Below are 21,511 nucleotides of genomic sequence, written 5' to 3' on the forward strand. Positions count from 1 at the left end.
CTGAGCATGTGGGCAAGACTCACCAGCCAGACACACAGAAAGTTCCCTATAGCAACTCCTATCATCCCTCCATTGACCTATTTCCAACTGATAATGAATGGTCAATTAGTTACCAAGATCATGTTATTTCATCCAACCATCCCCTTATCATAGAATCATAGAACTGGAAGAGACCCCAGAAGGTCGTCAAGTCCAGCCCCCCGCTCTAGGCAGGACCAATTCCATCTAAATCAACCCGGCCAGGGCTTTGTCAAGCCGAGACTTAAATACCTCTAGGGATGGAGACTCCACTACTTCCCTAGGTAACCCATTCCTATGCTTCACTACCCTTCTAGTAAAATAGTTTTTCCTAATATCCAATCTGGACCTCTCCCACCACAACTTGAGACCATTGCTCCTTGTTCTGCCATCTGTCACTACTGAGAACAGCCTCTCTCCATCCTCTTTGGAACCTCCCTTCAGGAAGTTGAAGGCTGCTATCAAATCCCCCCTCACTCTTCGCTTCTGCAGACTAAACAGACCCAAGTCCCTCAGCCTCTCCTCGTAGGTCATATGCTCCAGCCCCCAATCATTTTGGTTGCCCTCCGCTGGACCCTCTCCAATGCTTCCGCATCCTTTTTGTAGTGGGGGGCCCAGAACTGGACACAATACTCCAGATGTGGCCTCACCAAAGCCGAATAAAGGGGAATAATGACATCTCTGGATCTGCTGGCAATGCTCCTCTTAATGCATCCTAATATGCCATTAGCCTTCTTGGCTACAAGGGCACACTGTTGACTCATATCTAGCTTCTCATCCACTGTAACCCCCAGGTCCTTTTCTGCAGAACTACAACTTAACTGGTTGGTCCCCAGCCTGTAACTATGCTTGGGATTCTTCCGTCCCAAGTGCAGGACTCTACACTTGTCTTTGTTGAATCTCATGAGATTTCTAGTGGCCCAATCCTCCAATTTGTCTAAGTCACTCTGGATCCTATCTCTGCCCTTAAGCATATCTACCTCTCCCCCCAGCTTAGTGTCATCTGCAAACTTGCTGAGGGTGCAATCTATCCCCTCATCCAGGTCATTAATAAAGATATTGAACAAAACCGGTCCTAGAACCGAACCTTGGGGCACTCCACTAGAAACCGACCGCCATCCTGACATCGAACCGTTGATCACTACCCGCTGGGCCCGGCCTTCTAGCCATCTTTCTATCCATCTTACCGTCCATTTATCCAATCCACATTCCCTTAACTTGCTAGCAAGAATATTGTGGGAGACCGTATCAAAAGCCTTGCTAAAGTCAAGGTATATAACATCCACTGACTTTCCCATGTCCACCGAGCCAGTTACCTCATCATAGAAGCTAATCAGATTGGTCAGGCACGACTTGCCCTTTGTGAATCCATGCTGACTATTCCTGATTACTTTCCTCTCATCCAAGTGTCTCAAAATGGATTCCTTTAGGATCCCTTCCATGATTTCTCCTTCCCTCCCTGCATCAGGAACCCCATGCTGGTGCTCCAGAATTGTGCCCCCCCTGCAAGGATGGAGTGCCAGCGCTGGCTTCCCTCTGAGGATAGGGAGCCCCGAGCCTTCTTGCCAGATCCAGCTTGTGGGGAAGAAGTGGAGCTAGAAGCAGCTCCACATGCTGCCACTCCTCCTCTCCCTGCCCTGGCTGGGAAAGTAGCAATGTGCAGATGTGCTGCCTGGAAGCTTTCCCCGCTGTTCCCATTGGCCAGAGCCATGGGTCCACAAAATCCTGGAACCCTAGAAGAGTAAATCTGGCCCATGGGAAGCCCTGAACCTTAGTCCTCTCTCTCCTGCTTCCCTCCCTCTCTCACCATGAGGTTGGAGCACCAAGAGAGTGAGGTGTCTGAGCTGGGGGCCACATCAGTCAGGGTTGGGGGTTTTTGGAGGGGTTTTTTTGCTTCTCACTTGTGTGGTCTCCAACTGATTTTACTGTGGCTCAGAGGTCCCTGATCCAAAATAGATACCCTACCTCTGTCATAAATAAAGAAAACATTGTAACCTTTTGTGTTGGACATAAATATTTTATGTTATTTGAAATGAAGTTTGATAAACTAACATGCAAAAGTTAAAGTTCTTAATCTGTTTAATAAGTTAATATTTCCTTGCTTAGTGATTAAATTAAACCATTCTTCCTAGCTGCAGCACTAGCAAAATGGCTTAGGTGTATTTATGTAATTAACGGCAAATTTCCATTAGTAACTGGTGATCCATGGAAGGGTTTGCGTTGTCAGGTGGGCCACAGGCCAAAAAGTTTGACAACCACTGTTCTGATCTGAAACATTTTTTCTTACCTGTGTTAGTTTTATTCTACTGTTCTTTTACTGCTTTACTTCCACATGAGTTTTAATTGGGTCAGTGAGAGCATGAGCTTCCTTTCCAGCATAAAAAATATCTCCGATCAACTTTCCCTTAGGAGATGAACTAGTTAGTAGTTCAGCCCCATTGCTTCCTTCCTCAGTAGAGTGCAGAAGAGAGCAAAATTGCATAAGGCCCTTGAGAATGTGGAAGAAGTGAGTCCAGGAAGGGAAAAGTGACATCACACTGACCAGACTAGTGACATAGCTACCTGCCATGCTTGCATAGCCACAGCATGTTATTTCAGCTATGTGATATTAAGAAAGCTTCTCTAGACTGAGGGGTAGAACTCAATGGGAACAGCCACTTTATAGGAGGTCCTCAGTTGGGTAGCATCTATTGCCAGTAGTAATTCCAATCTGCAGCTTTTATAAACTACAGAGTATTTATAGACAGGTGGCAGACAGAGTGCCAATACATGGCATAGCAAACTAGGATGCTTCTGAGAGAGTCTGTGTGTGACAACATATGGGTCAGGATCTGCAGAAACTGGTCCTTTTGGAAGAAGTGGTGACCAGGCACCTGGTTATTCTGCTCTTGCATCACCTCCATCTCCCAGTCAGGAGAATGAAGTTGAGTTGGATCCAACAAAGGCCATGCAATTGTGGACAATCAGCACTTCCCTTTTGTGCAACTTGGTACATGGAGTAGGATATATGGCCTTGAGTTCACTTTCAGTTTTAACTGCAAATACTTTTTAGCCAGTGTCTAGGAAATGTCTTACACCAGTGGTACCCGACCTTTTGGGGCTGCCAGGCACCCAGGGGTGGGGCCATACATGCGCTGCGTGCCTGGGGCGGGGTCCACACATGGGCCGCATGCCCAGGTGGGACCACGCATGCACCGCGTGCTGAGGGCGGAGGCCGTGCATGCGCTGGGCGCCTGGGGCGCAAGAATGGCTCAGGCCAGTCCTGGTCACTAGGCAAGCGCACATAAATGCCCCAGCGGGCATCATATTGGGGATCACTATCTTAGACTTACCTGGTTGTACTGTGGACAAATAAGTACATTTGGTCAGAAATATTAAAGTGAAGTCTTGCCTTTGTTAGTTTCAGAGACATATTATAGCTGTTAGGTTAAGTTTTACTGTCAGTCCTTTGTTTTCAAAAGCAAGGAATATTTTACCCGATTGTATGGAACATTTAATAACAGGCTGGACATATATCCCTTTATCAGTTGTAATAAGAAATCAGGTTCCATACAAGGCTTCTAGACTATTTCTTATCTGTAAGAATTGTATGCTTCCCAGACAGATTGATCAGTACATAAGAAATGCAGCTTGTTGTGCTTAAAAATGCACTGAGTTAAGCGAAGTAAAACTGTGCCATAGCCTGCCCTCCTAAATTACATACATAGCGAAGAGCAGGACTATGGGGTCAACCAAATAAGCACTGATAACTTACTTGAACGACAGTATTATTTTATTATTGTAATTCTTGTTCTCCTATTCCTTTCCCCCATAATTCCTATTATTAATTTACGTGTTCATAATGTCCAAAATTGCAAGCTCATAATGAGTGTGACCATGGGTGTGGTTTAATTGCGCTGAAACTTTATTCCTAAAAGTCCAGGAGTATATGGCAGATAAGTGTAGAGCTAAGTTCCTTCAAAGGTGTGCAGCTGCCTACCAAGCCCCATGCAGAGGCTTAGGGCTGCTCCGTCGAGAGACCCCTCCCCCTCTCCACAAAGTACCGCTACTGCCCACCAGTCCCAGCATGGAGTTATTATGGCTGGGGGAAGAGGTGCACCTTCTCCAGCCTCTACCACAGAGCTGCCACAGCAGAAGACAGATGCCCCTCCCTTAACCCAACCTAGTACCGCTGGAGCTGCCTCAGCTGTCAGAGAGGTGCCTCTCACCTGACCTGCAGCTGCTGCAGTGAAAAGGAGCTGAGGTAAGCCCTCTTTCCCACGGAAGAAAGGAGGTAAGCCCTCATTCCCAGCTTCTCCCTAGAGCTTGCACTCCCAGTCACAGCCTTCACCCGCCCCACATCCCGGCCCTCCAAGCCAGCCCTAAGGCCCTCCTGCACTGTCAATCCATCATCTACAGTCCTCACTCCCCACACCACAACCCTCTGCACTAGCTCTGAAGCCCCTCCTGCACATGAAACCCCTGATCCCCAGCTCAACAGCAGAGCCTCACCCCGAGCCTCCTCCTGCACTACAAACCTCTTGGCCCCGCTCCTACCACAGATGATCCAGGTGCAGAATGAATTTTATTATGTGCACCAATATGGAGGTGATGTGTAATTTAAAGCAGCTTTTTTTCAGAGAGAATAAACTATATTTATCCCCAGCAGTATTCCATTGACCTCAGTGGAGTTACACTGGCAATTAATTTGAGCCCAGTACGTTTTCATATAATTGTATGGACTCATATTGTTAGACAGTTCAGTTTACAGGCAGTCCCCGGGTTACGTACAAGATAGGGACTGTAGGTTTGTTCTTAAGTTGAATTTGTATGTAAGTCGGAACTGGTACATATTGTAGGGGAAACTCTAGCCAAACATTTCTTCAGAGCTCAGTTTTATTCTCCCACACCTCACTTCCCTCAGTCCTTTATTCTCAAGCTGAGGTGTCTGCTGAGAAAAGCCGCTCCGCATCTCCCTGGTCTGCTGGGGGGGGCGCTAGCTTCGTGTATCCCTGGTCTGCTGCGGGGAAGCAGCTAGTGCAGGGTTGCCTCACCCCGTTTGTAAGTAGGGATCCGATGTAAGTTGGATCCATGTAACCCGGGGACTGCCTGTAATTATCTGTTAATAACTTTAGATTTTGAAACTTATGGTTTTCATTCACCTTTTTTTGAAATAATTCGTATAGGCACCAGTAAATAACACCTTAATTCCAGTCCTATTAATTTCTGTATTGTAAGAATATAGTTACAGGAGCCTTAATGAGATTTTCCAATAGAAAAAATTATGATGTTGGTTTTTACAAACACTTGATAGTGACTCCAGTTCTCAGCAGCTGCTGAGTTAGCTATAGGGGTTGTTCTAGACATGATTTGATATTACAAAGTGTGGGCTATCCAGAGTGCACGTTAGTGAAGTGACTCTCACTGTGCATCCTAGCGCAACTGTGATCTGCAATAGTAAATTATCACTGAAGCATACGCTGCTGTGGCAGTCCTTCAGAATTTAAGTGCTCAGAGTAACTACTGTTTGGATGTGACCAAAAAGGGAAAAGAGAGATACATACAAAGGAGTGAATTATAACAAAGAGCCCTTTCTGCTTCAGTTCTTGTGCAGAAAACATATGTTCAGCCATGCAGGCAGCAGTTGGGTTAAAGACACACAGTAGGATTGGAAACAAAAGGCATGCTCTTTTCTTGCATTCACAATGTTTTCAAACATTTTCACTTGCAAGAAGATCCAGATGACAAGCTAGTCTCTAACAAGTGTGATTTCTTTTTCCCATTTCCTTTCAAAAGCTTTTACCCCCAATGTTTTACACATCATATAATCCACTGTGCATGATAGGCCAACTTCAGGCTTTGTATTATTGATGTTTGGGAGGCAGAGGAGGCTGTGTTGAGGGCTAAACTGGCTAAAGGGTAACCTTTCACTCACCCATACATCTAAGGGTGCTAAGCCACTTTTATTCCAAACATCTTGAGTGGCTGAGTCACACTCTCTTGGTGTGAGGAGTTGTACTTCACTTTTAGAGGCTTGATGAGCAATTTAGTAGACACCTAAAATGTGGTGGTCCTTTTACACCCTCTTCTGTTAGTGTAGCAAACATCTGTGCTACAATGCCAGAGCTGCATGGCTACAGGTTTGCAGCCGTAGTGCTTAGAGTATAGACATACTCTTAGACTCTTGAAAATCTCTGCCTATGTTATTTATTCTATATAGATTTTGCCAGATCAAACCACTCATCTGTCAAGTCCAGTATTCCACTTATGTTATGGTCAGAACTGATTACTTCAGTGGGATGCAGAATACTCTGCCCCTTAAGCATATCCTCACTTTAAGCATGAGGATACTCCAACATTGAAATCAATGACACTATTCAGATTTTTAAATTCAGGCATGTGCTTCAGTGCTTTGCTGTACTGGACCATTAGGTAGTTGTGCACTACTGTATATAAAGGAAAGGTGAATCCCTCTTAATCTTTGAGGCAGTCACTCCACATCCTGAATCATGAGATGTTACTACTTTAACATATACAAAGTACAGAGGTGGTGCATTTACGATAACATTATCTAGTTGTCGTTTTTTCAGTGCAGATATAGTATTTGACTCAGTCCCACCCTTTAATTTTTAATGTTATAAATGCTCAAATCTCCCCCTAAAAAACACTCTTTCCATCTGTTTCTTAGTATTCTATCCCCACTTGAATTTCTGAGCTTAAAATGTGCCAATGTTTTCCCTAGGGAAAAAAAAAGAAAATAGTTATGGAATTTTGTATTGGCTGGGCTACTAATGTATCCTTTTGGAGTACTAAGTAGGTTGTTAGCTGAATTTAGCAGCCTGGGAAAGTACTACTGATGAACATTCAATCAATAGGATTTCTCACATATGGTTCCTTAGAGTATGATGATAATTTGGACATGTAGCAAATCCACAGACAAAAAACCATGTAAATATTTTCTAGCAGAAGGTGCCAACAAAGACATCTCTGCCAACACATGTCAAAACTGCCAAAAGATCTGTACAGATGGGGATTAAACTTTTTAACACTGTCATTTAAGAGCCTTGAAAGGAAAACATTATTTAAACATTTTTCTTTAACTGAATTTAACTGTCTGAAAAGATGTTAACGGCAGATAAAACTAATATACTGTTAGCAATGCTGACATATATTCCAAGTCTGCACCTTTTTCTTTTCATTGAGATCTGTCAGACATCCCCAAGAATAGCACAGCTTTAAAATAAATTGGTCTTCCTTCTCAAATGAAATTTGATGATTTGTCTCCAGTCTGATAAAAGAAAACATACGTTAGTATATTGCTTTCTTTCCAGAATTTTTAGTTTTGTTTCATGGGCTCTTTGAAGAAAGATGATTTTTTTGTAGATATTGTAGCAATTTCTAGGACTATTAGAAAGAAAACAGTTGTTAATAATTTGTTTCCTTTCAGCTCCCCTGAGTACGCCTTCATTGTATAGGTTACATATAACAGCTAGTAAGAGTAAAATGTACTGAACCTTAAACAAATCCGTTAGGATCACCATGGTAAGAAGCTTGGAAAATGGCAGGAAAAACGAACAATGATTTTGTAAACCCTCCAAAGGTCAGAAAAAGGCTTTCAGTAAGTATGCAGAGGCTAGAAATCAAATCCCATTTCCTATCGTAAGAAACCAGTTGTTTTAGCAGCAGTGGTTAATGTACTGTATGTGAAAGATTTAAGACTAGTTGGAAAGCTTTGCTTCTGTTTTATTAGGCTGCTATTGAAAAGCCAACAGCATAACTTCAACTAGGTGCTTTGAGATTTCTTAATGGGCTGTCAAGGGCAAGACACCAGGTCTGTGCTATACTAGCTCTTTCCTGTACATTAAAACAACAGGGACCAAATGATCATATACAGAAGTATGAATTACTTGATGCTTTCTCTGTTCCATATGGTCAGCCATGTCTTTGGCAATTAATCATGTACAGAATCAGTTGAGTGCTCTCTGAAGCATTGAAGTCAACATTTAGTTGTACCTGTGCCAATGGGGGCAGAGGGGGTTGCAGGCGTAAAATAGCAGGATGAAGAGCTGCTGGCGCCAAAGTCTGAGCAGCTGGCTTCTATAAACAACACTTTTTCCCTCCTCACCTTTTTTTTTCCACTTTCTTTGACAAACATGAGCCATTTTTCAACATCATCCAAAGCACAAAAGTTGTTGAGTGAAACTTTCCTATCTAGCATTGTGGACTAATAAACAAAAGGCCATCGGTTGTATTTAAAATGTCCAAGTTGCTGGCAATAACTTAAAACATACTAGCTAATTCCATCCTATCATTGTAATGGGGTGAATTAATACACTCTTTAAATAACAAAAAAAGTCATTGCTTACAAAATACTACTAAGTTCTGTGTTTTATACCAATGAAGTCATGTTAAACAAGCATGCCCTATAGATTTCAGCATAAACAACTAGAAGTCTTGTGGCACCTTATAGAGTAGACTAACAGATTTATTGGAGCATAAGCTTTCGTGGGTAAAGACCCACTTTGTCAGGTGCATGTAATGGAAATTCCAGAGGCAGGTACATGAAAAGAAAGATACTCCTTTCTTTTCATGTGCCTTTATATTTATACCTGCCTCTGGAATTTCCACTAAATGCATCCAACGAAGTGGGTCTTTGGCCACGAAAGCTTATGCACCAATAAATCTGTTAGTCTATAAGGTACCACAGGATTTCTCATTATTTATGCAGATTCAGACTAACATGGCTACCCCTCTGATACCTATAGATTTCAGGTTTGTTTTCCATAAAAGCTGCCATGTCCCAGCTGTAAGGGCATCTGGAGCCTTCTTGAAGCATTGTAACTAATTAAAATAACAAGAAAGACATGGAGTAGGGACTGAAATAGCTGACTGTGCTTACACATATAATGACACTTGATTTTTCTCTTCCTCTGTTAGTTATGGATTATTGATAGCTGAGTGCTGCCCTGAAGTGGAAGAGATTAGTAAAGACTCAAAAGTTTATCCTGCTAATCTATTTAAAAGGCTAATGAGAAAATTAAATCTTTACTAAAAGAGGTGAAAAGCACATTCGTTGACTAAATAAAGTGGGACCGAGAAACAAACAGTCCCATGAGCCACTTCAGTTCAGATGGATATAATCATTTGTTTGGCAGAATAATAGGTATCATGTCTCTGGCTATTCAGTATTAATAAGCATATGTGTACCTCCCTTTTAAGTCTGTCAAGGAAGAAAAAAAAATAGTTTTAGAAGAAAAAATGTAAGTATGAAATCTAGGGGTACAGGCTGGGCCTCGTTGGTCCAGCACTATCACAACCTGAGTGATCCCAAACCAGGGAGTTTGCCAGAGCAGGAGAGATCAGTGCTCCCCATTGGGCACTTGCTGCTGTCCCCACTTCAGTCTCCCTTCTGAGCCCTTTCCATGTTCTCAAGCGCCAGCTCTAGCCACTGGGCTCTGCTCCTGGTTTGGCAGGGCTTTGGCCTAGCCCGGGGTTCTTGGCCGCTGCTGGCTCCTGTGCTGCTGGCATAGCCACGGGCTTCCCAGTCGCCATCAGCTCATCCGAGCTTCTTGGGCCCAGGACTGAGGCTCCAGTCTGACGGACTCCTAGCTGGCCCCCCACTCCAGGCTGGCAGACCATGGATGTTTCCAGACCAGAGAGTCCCACAGTTGAAAGATTTAACCTGTAGTTCAAGTACGACAATTAAATGAAGTAGTGGCCCAATTATGTTATAATATTCTTGCTTCTTTGGATGGCGCCAAATATGTTGTAATTGTGGTAAGAAACCAAAGTTTTGCCATGTTAACACTGGTAGAAATGTATCTAATTATGATTTTTTTTATCTAAAACAAAGGTCAGGGCATGATTATAATACAGTTTTATCCAATTCTGTGTTGTTGTTTGGTTTTATTACTAGGGACTGGAGGAGGAGGATTTTACTATCAAAATCTCACTTTAGTATGCATGTATGAGGGAATTGGTTTGGTAACTTCTACCTTTTAGGGCAGCAGAGCTTTACTTCCAACTCTGTCTTCTTTCTAGGATATAGGCAAGGGATGTAATTGCTAAATTCAATCACTAATTTAACATAGACAGTAAGAAAGTTAAGCTAGTGTGAACTGGCATAGTTCTAGTGAAGTTGGTGGAAATATGTTGATTTGTACCAGCTGAGCATCTGGCCCATTGGTTTAAGCCAGATAATTTTTTAATTATCTAGGAAAGCCCTATCCTTTCCCATAAATGGCGTCTAGTGTAAAAATAGGGGCGATCTATTATCTAATAACACTAATAATGCTATATTTAAAAAACACTCCACCTACTAAAAAAGCCAATGACTTCCCAAATCAGTGAGGTACAGTTTGTGTTATCTCTTTGCTGAGGTTGTCCCGGATATGTTTTCACCAGTTCAGGAAATAGAGGAAAGAAAGTTTCAACAATTCGCACCCTCAAAACATTAGCACCCTCAAAAACCTCTGCTAACAGAAGGATGAGATAAGGCAGGCCATACGACTGCTTGCACTGTTTGTTTACTCTGCTTCCCTGTGGTCCCAGTGTTTTGAAAAAAAAAAAAAAAACCAACAAAAAAACCCTGAGCCAATGCTGAGTACAGTTTAGAAATGTAAAGCTTCACTCAGCATCGGAGAAAGGGGCCTCAGTAGACAATTATCTGTCATTAAAGATGACTAAATGAATGAAGACACAGGGTCAGCCTTTCTTTGATGGGATGTGCAACTATAGGAATGTGCAATAGAAGGCTGTCTCTGCCCTTTAAAATAGGGGTGGTACTGGCTGGGTTTTTGTTGGATTTTTATCAGTGTTGATGTGAGGAAATGGCTTTCCCAGCTGATAACATCTTTGACCGAGTTTCTTGAACCATTGACCTTTATCAGTCAGAGTGCATTGGACCCTTTTCTAGTCTCTCATAAAAATAAATCCTAAAATACGGTCTCTATAGGAAATATCTTGCAATTATAGCATTCTTTCATAAAGAGGATATTTTACATTTTTGTTTGACCTTATGCTATCGTTTTGTTACAATATATAAATGTTTACTGAGGGAGCAAGTAGAACATACCATTCATAAACACTATGTACTATATCCTGCACTCAGGCGCAGGGTGACTTAATTGACTTCAGTGGTCTTTGGTAAGAAGTAAGCCAAACTGCTGTGTAGGGTCGATGCGGGCTGCTTAATAGTGCTGTTTAACCTCAGAGCTAGCGACATTTGTACCTCATTAGGCATTAGGTTTAAATGTATTGAAAGCATTTTGAGACTCTGAAAGGAAAGCTGAGGCAGATGATGATTATCGCTACATTTTCTTTCATTGACAGAAACACTGCAAAACACACTCATTGTGCCAAGCTCTGAGTAGACTTAAACCCCATCCAATCCAGTTGAAGTCAGTGGATTTACTTTAGGAATTAGTGCAAAACTTGGCATGTATTAATTTCATATTTTTGAATGACCATGCCATGCATACTTACTGTCTCAGTAAAAATTAAATTATTATTACATTGTTACAATAATGCTGCATCCTAGAGTGAAATGAAAATATAATTGTAGAGAAGTTTAGGTAGCAGAATGTAATCACCTACGTTGGAATTTAGCCAGGACATGAGCACCCCTACTTAAAGTATCAGTTGATCTCAGTGTCTAGAAGACTTTGATTCCATGTCTCATCCGAAAGACTGCATCTACACTGGAGTGCTGGAATAATTTTTATAGTGGAGGTGCTGAAAGCCATTGAACCAAACTGTAAATCCACTATAACATGGAAAACACTTCAAGCCAGGGTGTGCAGCAGCACTTCCAACATGCCTAGTTCGAGCACCAATGATCCCCACCACTGCAAAGGCCTAATCCTTGTGCAAAAGCATAGATTTGGTATTGACTCAGGAAGAAGAGCAGTACTAATAGATTATTTCCATTACCATTTCCTGCAAAACTTCCCAATATTGAACCAAACAGTGACCTTGACTATCTCTGAGTTTCTTGTGTGATCTAATGTCTTGCCACATAAGTAACATGGCTGTAATTTGATTGTACTAACATATCGAGAAAAGCTATTCTGTAGCATAGCATTTCTCAACCTGGGGTTCAGGACCCCTGGGGGAGGGAAGGCATGAACAAGTTTCAGGGTGTCCACAAAGCAGGGCCAATGTTAAAATCACTGGGGCCCAGGGCATAAAGCCAATGCCCCTCCAGGTGGGGCTGAGCTCCATCACCTGGAGCTCCATCACTGCCTGAGCAGTGTAGATTTGTGGGGGCCCTGTGGCATGGGGCCCCAAACAGTTGCCATGCTTACTACCTTCTAATTCAGTCTGTGGCTTATATGCAGAAAACTACTTGTGGCACAGGTGAGCCATGGAGTTTTTAGAGCATGTTAAGGAGAGCCTCAGAAAGAAAAAGGTTGAGAATCCCTGTTGTAAAAGAGCATTAAACATGTTGTAAAGTATAAAAGTGGTACAGGTTAAAGAGTATATTTATTTTGAAAGTCAAGTGGTGTGTGTTACCATCCATGAAAGCATAGAAGTCCCTTCTAATAATGTGAGCACGTACCACTGATCAGAGCTTTATCAGTCAGACATCCTCCCATTGCGACTGAAGAAAGGAAGAAGCAACAGTGGTTTTGAGCTTAATTATCAATTTAGCTCCTTAGAACTATTGTATCAAGTTCTCTCAGCCAGGTCTGGCTGCTTTGGTTACATGTGAGTTGTATTTTCAAACTTATCTCTATAGCCATGAGAGCTAATTTTTTTAAAGGAAAGGTTACAATCTGATGTAATCACATGACCCCACAGGCTGGGACTCTGTGTTAGGACTCAGTAATGTATTTTGAAAAATCAATAATTTAAGTTTGCCATGGATATGTAGGTTTTCTGCTGTGTAACTGCAGCATGGAATTTGGGTTGGTTGTATAGCAGAATAGGCCAGTTCTTGTGTAAGATTATACTGAACATACATGGATGAGAAGAAGACAACACTGTAGTATAGTCATCACTATAGAATAGGACTGCAACAAACTGAAGAGTAATATGATCTCTAAGAATGAAGTTTTATCTTGGTCCAAGGATGACTGAATTTCATTACATTTATACTTTCTGACTATATGTAATTCAGTTCAGAATTTGAAAAAATTGTTTACTGCCTTGAAACATGATTATTCAATCATAAAGAGAAAAGGGGATAAAAACAAGGGTATACCTAACAACAGAAATTCTGTGTACAAAGATATGGTACAGAGAGATTGAACCAGGAGTCAGGGGAAAAAAACAAATCCGTGTTACTCTGCAAACAGTAAAGAAAAAGATTGTATTAGGAAAATAACTTGTTTATACAAGAAAGCACAAAAGCAAAGGAATCATGTCTTGAGAAAATGAGAGCTAGAATGTACAATATCTTGTTGTATTACTTAAGGCAATGAAGCTTTAAGGTTTACCTTATACGCCATGTACATTGATTAAATACCAAATATATGGTGGCCATTTTTGACCATCATTTACTGTATTGATTTGTCAGTAGTGCAACTGTAATAAAAAAAACCCCATTGATTTACTGTCCTTATTTGCTTATGGGCTTTTTATTAATTTTATGCTTTTTTGGATTATAATTTTTTATGTTTTTTTTCTTTTAAGACAAGCCTAGTGCTCTGTGAAGTTGGAAAAGACGAACGAACCAGGGAACAAAGGAATGAAATCATCAGCTGCTTCTTGCCACTTCTTACTGAGCGACAGGAGCTTCGCAAAGAATGGGCAGCAAGGTGAGAGCCCTAAGGAAAAGAAAAATATAGTGAGACCTCTAAATAAAAAACCACCCACATGATTAACTCTTCCTATAAAGATGCAAATAGGAAAAATAAAAAGCTGAGCAAGTCTTTTTAAAGAAGAGTTTTACTGTTTGCTTTTCTAGTTACATAAATAGTCAAAAGTTACTTATATATGATTTCATAGTTAATTTAACCATGTGATATTGTACTACTGTGTTGGTGTAGCAATCTGTTTTGTTCATATCCTGATAAACAGCATGCCCATTCAAAGGATGTGTCAATTGAATCATGCTTTGTCCGAAAAGGTTTTCTCTATTATTGTTACAAATAATATCTGCTAATGTCTCATGGTTGTGATAGGCTCAGTATAAGTCAGGGGTGGGGAACCTTTTTGGGTCGGGGGCCACTGACCCACAGAAAAATCAGTCAGGGGCCACACAAGTGAGAAACAAAAAACCCACCCTTCACTAGCATGGGCTCCCCAATATTGGGGGAAGCCCTGAGCCACAGGGGCTGGATCCAGGTAAGCCAGGGGCTGCAATTGGCCCCAGGCCTTAGGTTCCCCATCCCTAGTATAAGTGTTTGAATAGAACAGCACAATGGTACAAACTCTGCCATTAGAATGATGTAGTGGTGCTGATGCTTACAACCACACAGAGTCCAGATAACATGTGTGGTATGACCCATGAACAAGTCTATTTACGTGATCATAGCCAGTAGCTGGAAAAGTTAGGGTTAGGCTTCTTTTTGCATTTGGCAATACTTTTACTGATTCACTTAATTTCCCTGTTGCATGCATGAGATTTTTACATGGCAACAGTAGGAAAAATAAGAAGTGTTTTTTTTTTTTTTTTTTTTTTTAAAGGAAGATGCAATTGCCAAATGACAAAAATAAGTAAGGAGGTTCCAAGATGCATACAGTAACTGAAACTGTTTTTAACACATTTTAATTCCCTAATTTTAAATTAATAGTGTTCCTTTAACTGTGGTAAATGTCTAGGAACATTCTCAGTGAGATGCATTTCAATGACAATCAATAAAAGATATTCTTAGTCTATTTGAAATGCCATTCCTATTCTTGTCGGAAAACTTGTTTACTAAATTGTTACTATGTGCTACCTTGCTTCTTCATTCTACTCCCCTGCTTTGGTAATGACTGCTAGATCACTCAGTTTTACCTTACCATTCTTAGTTCCACATCTAAAAGTTATAGATGTATGCATGTGTAATGCACATACATTCTGAGTGTGGTATACTGGCCTATGTAATGGACAGTACACTTAGACCACTAACAGAGAGAAAGAATGAGTTTCCTTTCCAGCCTCAGCTGAGAGCCTAGACTTTTAGCTCAAGCTGTAAAGGCTAATGCACTAAGCTCCAGAGGGCCCAGGTTTGGTTCCACTTGTCAGCGTACAAAAACTTTAATGATCTCTTGTTCTTTCTTGATTTTAAGACAAACAATTTAAATAATTACGAAGAGCTACTGTAAAATGGGCCAAATTCTGCCCTTCGATATGTGCATACATCTCCTATTAAAATCAATAGGAGTCCTGTATTTGAAAGTTAAGACCTTTGGCCTTATTGTATGCATTATTGTGATGCTTGTGATATTCTGGGGAATTGCTTAATTGGCATGAATATGTTTCCAATGCTGTGTGTCAGTTAAAGGAATTCAGTTGTACTTTTAATGTAGTGCTTTTTATGGACACTGAAATTTCTGTAGATTTGACCACAGTTACTTCACAAAGTCAGTAGAGGCTGCTGAACCTGATGTTTGATTGTATTTACTAGTCTCAGTATTGCTGTACTGCATGGGTTCTTGAAACACTTCAAAAACTCCAAGGATTAAATACCACAATAGAATAATAATTATTTGAATGAATGAGCGACCTTGTTTAGAAAGGTTTTGGTATGGGGCTCAGGCATAATGATATTAATCAGATGAGGTCTCAGAATGAAAAATATATCTCCAAGAATACAGGTCCAGCACTCTCGCGACCTGAGCTGTCCTGGACCAGGGAGTTTGCTGGACCAGGGGAGGTCAGTGCTTCCCTGCTGGCTGCTAATCTCTTTGGGGCTTCTGGCCCTGCCACTGGCTCCCCTAACACTGCCCTGGCACAGCTCCCCACCCTGCTGCCCGCCTTCTGTCCCAGGATCTACCAGGGTTCCCGGCGGGGACTGCTTGGCCACTGCTGGCCTTGCTGCCACAGGGTGTTCCCCAGGCTTTCCAGATAGGATCACCCAGCACCACCACCCAGCTGCTGTCGGGGGTTCCCCAGCTGGGGCTCCTGGCCACCCTGCCTCAGCTGCTAAGGCTGGTCCCTGCTGCCACTCAGGATTCCAGTCGCCTGTCTCTTAGGGTTGCCAGGTAGACCCCGCTAAAAAAATGGACATGCTTGTCCGGGGGGCGAGAAGCAGAGCTGGCGGGAGGGGGGAAGGGTCCAGGAGCCACGGGGCTGGCCGGCAGGAAGAAGGGGCGGAAAGCAGAGCTGGAGGGGGGGAATCGGGGGCTGTGGGGCTGGAGAGGAGAATGGGGGGCCCGGAGGCAGAGCTGGCGGGGGGGCCTCCAGGAAAGGGGGGCCCGGAGGAAGAGGGGCAGGAAGCAGAGCTGGCAGGGGAGAGTGTCTGGGGGCCGCGGGGCTGGCCGCCAGGAAGAGGGGGTGGGAAGCAGAGCTGGGGGGGGATCAGGGGCCATGGGTCTGGAGGGGAGGAAGGGGGGCGGGAAGCAGAGCTGAGAGAGGGATTGGGGGCCGTGGGACTGGAGGAGAGGAAGGGGGGGCGGGAAGCAGAGGGTGCAGCCACTGACCGCGGCTGGAGTTCTTCCGGCCGCGCCCTCGGCAGATGCTCCCTTTACTTGCCAGCAGAAGTGGGGCAGGGGCGGGGCTGGGAGCCACTCCCCCCGCCCGGCTTATGCACGCAGCCAGTTGTTCCCAGCTGGGAGGCGGGGCCGCGATTGGCGCTGGGAGTCTCTGGTCCGGTGCAAAAGCTGGGCGTGAGGGTGGCTTGGAGTCCTGGCCCCAACCCACCCCACCCCACCCGGCTTTTGTGCGTGACCACAGGGTTCCCAAAGCCAATCGCGCTCCGCCTCCCAGTCGCTCCCCCGCCTCCGCCAGGCTTCCATCCGGCGCCCAGCCGGGAATTCACAAAATACCAGACATTGCACGTGTCCGGTATTTTCTGAATTTTTCTACTGGACAGACGGTGCAAATACCGGGCTGTCCGATAGAAAACCGGACACCTGGCAACCCTACCGCCTCTGCCAGCCCCGCTTCAGCCAGCAGGGTTCCCTGGCAGAGGCTGCCCAGTCACCCCAGACCCGCTGCCATTGGGGTTTGCCGAGATTCCTGGCCACAGGCAACCCTGCTGCAGCCAGAAGTTCCCCAGCTGGGGCCGGGACGCCCTGATCAACTGGCTGTATTAACGCCAGGAGGTTCTGTGGCTGGGACTGGGGTTCCCCGGCTGGAGCCGGAGCTGGCTGCTGCCTGGCCCACTAACATTGGGGATTCCTAGCCCCTGTGTTGCTCCCCCCTCCCCCCTTCCAGGGCTCTTTGGTCCAGCAACATCAATGGCCCTACCAGACCAAAAATATTGTCAGACCAGAGAGTCCCAGATTTGGGAGGTTCAAACTGTAGTTTGCAGTTTCCTTATGTTATGTCACTCACTTCTCCATTTAGTTTCCAGCTTTCTAAAGAATCTCATGAATGGTTTTAAAGTCTCTGATAATGCATCATTTGTCTTATTAAATTAAACTAAATGAGTTGAGATGTGTATCATTAGCTGGAGAGATCTCCAAAGGCTTTTCTTCACCTGGAAATCACCACTTTTCTTTTGTTAAACAAAATAGAGGCCTCTTTAGAGACAGGGAAAGAATAAACAATTGTAATGACTGACATGTCTTCTTAGTGTCCTTTTAGTTTAACAATAATTTCCTAATATACCAAATCATCAGGGATTGTTACAAAAAAGACTTGTTTTGAAAGGAGTCTGGTTACATTGTTTCTGGCCTTTGCTTATTACTACCAATTTAATCAGAAGCTGGAGCCAGCACTGATGTGGTAGACACAGTCTAGTCTCTGACACAAAAATGCTAAAGTACTTCGGGGGCGGGGGGAAGCTTAGAAGCAGACAAAGTGCAGACCTCCTTAAAACTAAACACCTGAAAGAAAATTTCAAGAGCATGGTGTCTTGAAAGCTCAGAAAGAAAGTGTCCCGTGAGTATTAAATAACCATAATCCTTTTTTCCATTTGATGTTTCCAATCCCAGTGACCTATCTAAGAGTCTCATCCATATGATCTACATAAACAGACTGTTACCATACACCTCACTTTACCTCATCAAAGCTTCAGCTAGATGTCTGGAATGAAGCATTGACTATGGTAGCCATCAAGCATACAGTGGTGAAAGTTATAAAACATCCGCCACAGTGCTAGCAGTGCTGCCCGTGTTTTAGAGATCAGTCTATTGTGTACTTTAGAATTACATGAGAAAAATGTGCTTGGACAGGAAATAATTAGCACTTGTCAAAGGGCAGGCAATAGGCTACAGTATTTTACTTTCAGCAGGCTATCAGGGGATCAGCTAGATTAGATAATAGATTTTTTTTCCTCTGTAAGTTAAATACAGATGACTCTAATTACCTTACATTGCACATTAGAGAGCACATTATGAACAGTACAACTTGAAGAAATTTAGGTCAACTAAGAGAGTATCTGGCAAAAACTTTACTGTGCACTTACTGTTCTCTTAGAGTAATATAGCCATTCTGTTGTTTCAGCAGGTTCACTCGTGGTACTGATACGATAATTTTTTTTAAAACAATTCATGATTGAAACAGTGACACAATTGAAAGGTGATTGTGTTTTTATAGGTGAGTGAATCTTCCTCACTGAAGTATCAGGATTTCACTAGTGTGCATTTTTGTCTGTCCCTGTGGATTTTGCTTTAGTTATATATGAGTTTCTGTGTAATGAATTTATGTTACTGCACCACAGTTCAGATCACACAGTATTACACTGAGCGTTATGACCTGCCATTTTGCATACTGGTAACCTGTAATGCTATCTAAACAGGACTTTCAGGGATGCAAATTAATCTGTATTGAGTGGTAATGATCCAAAATATCTCAGGTAGGACTATATGAGTGTACTATAAGTGTTAACAGAAATGGCCCAGAGTTTCTAAAAGCTCATATTTGTTTGTACTGCTTGATAGTGTCTGATGGACAGGTTGTTATAGCTGTTAAAGAGCTGCTCGAGCCCTTTGAACTGACCCATTCTTGACCTCGGGTTACAAAAGGTCAGTCTTCAGCTAATAAAACAGGCAGAACCTTAGCATCTATGGTAGTGAGCAAAAGCTAAAGAGAACAGCTGTGAATTTTGAACTGACCATGCAAACTGGTGCAGGTTTTTTGGGGTCACCATATGATAATGAAAATTATTACAAAATTATATGGATATTTAACTGCATTGTGGGCAAGAGAGGGCAGAGTCTAATGTATTGGGTTTGATAAATGAAGTGTGAAGTTACCCATCTGTCCCTAGACAGCTCTCTCTGTCTCTGTCTCTCTCTCTCTTTTTAACAAAAGGGAAACATTTTTAAAATAACCATGGTACATATAGAATCATTGACCCATGCAGAGAGCTGGACTAGATTAAGATTTAATGGTGACCATGGAAGAAATTATCATTTGAAAAGTGAGACCAAAGCAGAGGAGGCAAAAGTACAGTCCAAGAACTGCACCATGGTACTTGTAATAGTTTAATAATGTTATTGTTATTTTCAAATATATATTTCTGAACATAGAATTCAAGACACATTTATAATAAATATGGAGTAAGAAGGAAGGTGGCAAAGTTATGGCATGTAATAATAACTTGAAAAATGTTTGTTAAAATTGTAGAAGTGAATGTTAACATCTTTCATGTCCCAGAAATGCACAGGAGAAGGGCACAAAAATCCATGCCTTCCATTCCTTTTTCTAAATATTATCTTTATACTATGTTTTCTTGAAGATTTCTTGAACTCAAACTTTTCACTGAAATTCTGCTTTTGTGTAAAAATATAACATTGTGAATCAGATTCTGATTAGTTTACCTAAGTAAAATCTGCAGTAACCTGAGATTATAATCTGGCGCTGTGATATTCAGTGTTTGGAGAGAGGAACATAACGAAGTTACCAACATGACCATAGAGAAAGTAAAATTGCCTTACTGTTTATTTTTTAAAATAGTAATACTCAAACATCCTAAAGTCCATAATTTAACATCAATTTTGATATAGTGAAATCACAGTAAAGATTTTATAAAGAACTAGGGGGCTGTGCCCCCTGCTTGCTATGCTCGCCAACCCCCCTCTCGCTGGTCACTATCATGGCCAGAGAGCCTGTTACTTCTGCACTGAGTCCAGCTGTGCTCTCCATGGCCCTTCTCCATCATTCGTACCCTTCTCCACTCCTGCTCCACCACACCCCTCTGTCCGAACTCTCTTAGCCCATTCCACCTGCTCGCACCCTTCAATCGCCAGCCATCAGCCACCCCCCGCACCCTTCCCGCTCCTGCCCCACTCGCCAATAAAATAGTTGATGTGCAGAGTTCACAGCCTCTCCTGGCAACTGGTACAGGGAACAGCTATGTTCTGCGGGCTTATGGGCCTCCCATGTAACTGAAAACCAAGCACAACCAGTAAAATGGGGCCCAACTCCAAACGAATCCCCTTTGTTTCGGGTGCTCCTAGGCACCCGGCTCGCTAGCAAGGGGCAGGGTCTGGGTAATGTGAGAGCAGCCAGGCAGGGCCCCAGCAGGTAGGGGGCAGTACTTTGTGTACAGAGGGGCAAACAAAGCACCCCCAGAAGGTTAGGCCTTCCCAAAGGGGCCCAAGGGGCCCCGAGGCTCAGCGGGGCATTTGCCAGAGAGCTGTCAGTGCAGGGGTTCTGCCAAGCTCCTGGGTGTTGCTGATCAGGAGGCCCCTCACTATCTGCAAACCCACAGCCCCAGCCCCTCACTGTGGGGCAGGCCCCACGCAGGCCATGTCCATGCTCTCAATCCCCTGCTGGATCTGCTCATGGTCAGGGAGGCTCTCTGCCATCTTGAGCGGGAAGGAACCCGCAAGACATGCTGCTCTTCCCACCCTGAAAGCTGCAGCATGGGGTCCCACCAGGGCAGCCAGGAGGTACTGCTAGCACCAAGCCTACTCGCTCTGCACTGGGCTGCCGGGAGAGGTGCACACCCAGAGCTGAAAGGGTGCGGGGTTGTTGAGAAGGCAGGAACTAGAGGAGAGAGGAGGGATTCAGGGGGAATGAACTGGGGCTGCAGGAGAACTGGGAAAGGAAAGAGAGGACAGAGAGAGGAGCACTGGAGCGGAGGGAGGCCACATGGCTCCCGCCTCCCATGGCCCCAGCAGTGGGTCTATAGATGGAAGAGTGCATCCTTTTTTTTTCTACTTTCCCTCATGTAAAAGTCCTCCTTTGTTCATTACTTTATCTTCCTGTTTAATTTTACAAGCCTTGAGAAATGTAAGTTAATCTCACAGGCAACCCATTGACTTTCCCACATTACGACTGGAATCAGAGAAAGTAAGATAGGCCAAAACTTAGAAAAATGTAGAAAAAAAAGTAGAGATCCATGGTAATCATAACAATGAAGTACAAAAAATAATCATAATGTCTTATGAGGCTGCTGGATACACGGTATTCCATCAGTGAGACATTGAACCCTAGTCAGATCTACTGATTTCCATGGATGCGCTAGTG

At 43.2% G+C, this 21,511-nt stretch overlaps 1 protein-coding gene across 15 annotated transcripts in view; it reads left to right on the forward strand.

The window, feature by feature from the left end:
- The window catches only part of FTO (FTO alpha-ketoglutarate dependent dioxygenase), a 397,366-nt gene that overhangs the window by 188,317 nt on the left and 187,538 nt on the right, over nt 1-21,511 (forward strand). For all 15 annotated transcript variants that reach the window (XM_075940285.1, XM_075940291.1, XM_075940286.1 and 12 more), the window contains one exon: nt 13,633-13,757. In XM_075940285.1, coding sequence (XP_075796400.1) covers nt 13,633-13,757 — 125 coding nt within the window. The remainder of the gene's footprint in view (nt 1-13,632; nt 13,758-21,511) is intronic.

The sequence above is a fragment of the Pelodiscus sinensis genome, chromosome 12 (assembly GCF_049634645.1).
Source record: "Pelodiscus sinensis isolate JC-2024 chromosome 12, ASM4963464v1, whole genome shotgun sequence".
In the NCBI taxonomy this organism is placed as follows: Eukaryota; Metazoa; Chordata; order Testudines; family Trionychidae; genus Pelodiscus; species Pelodiscus sinensis.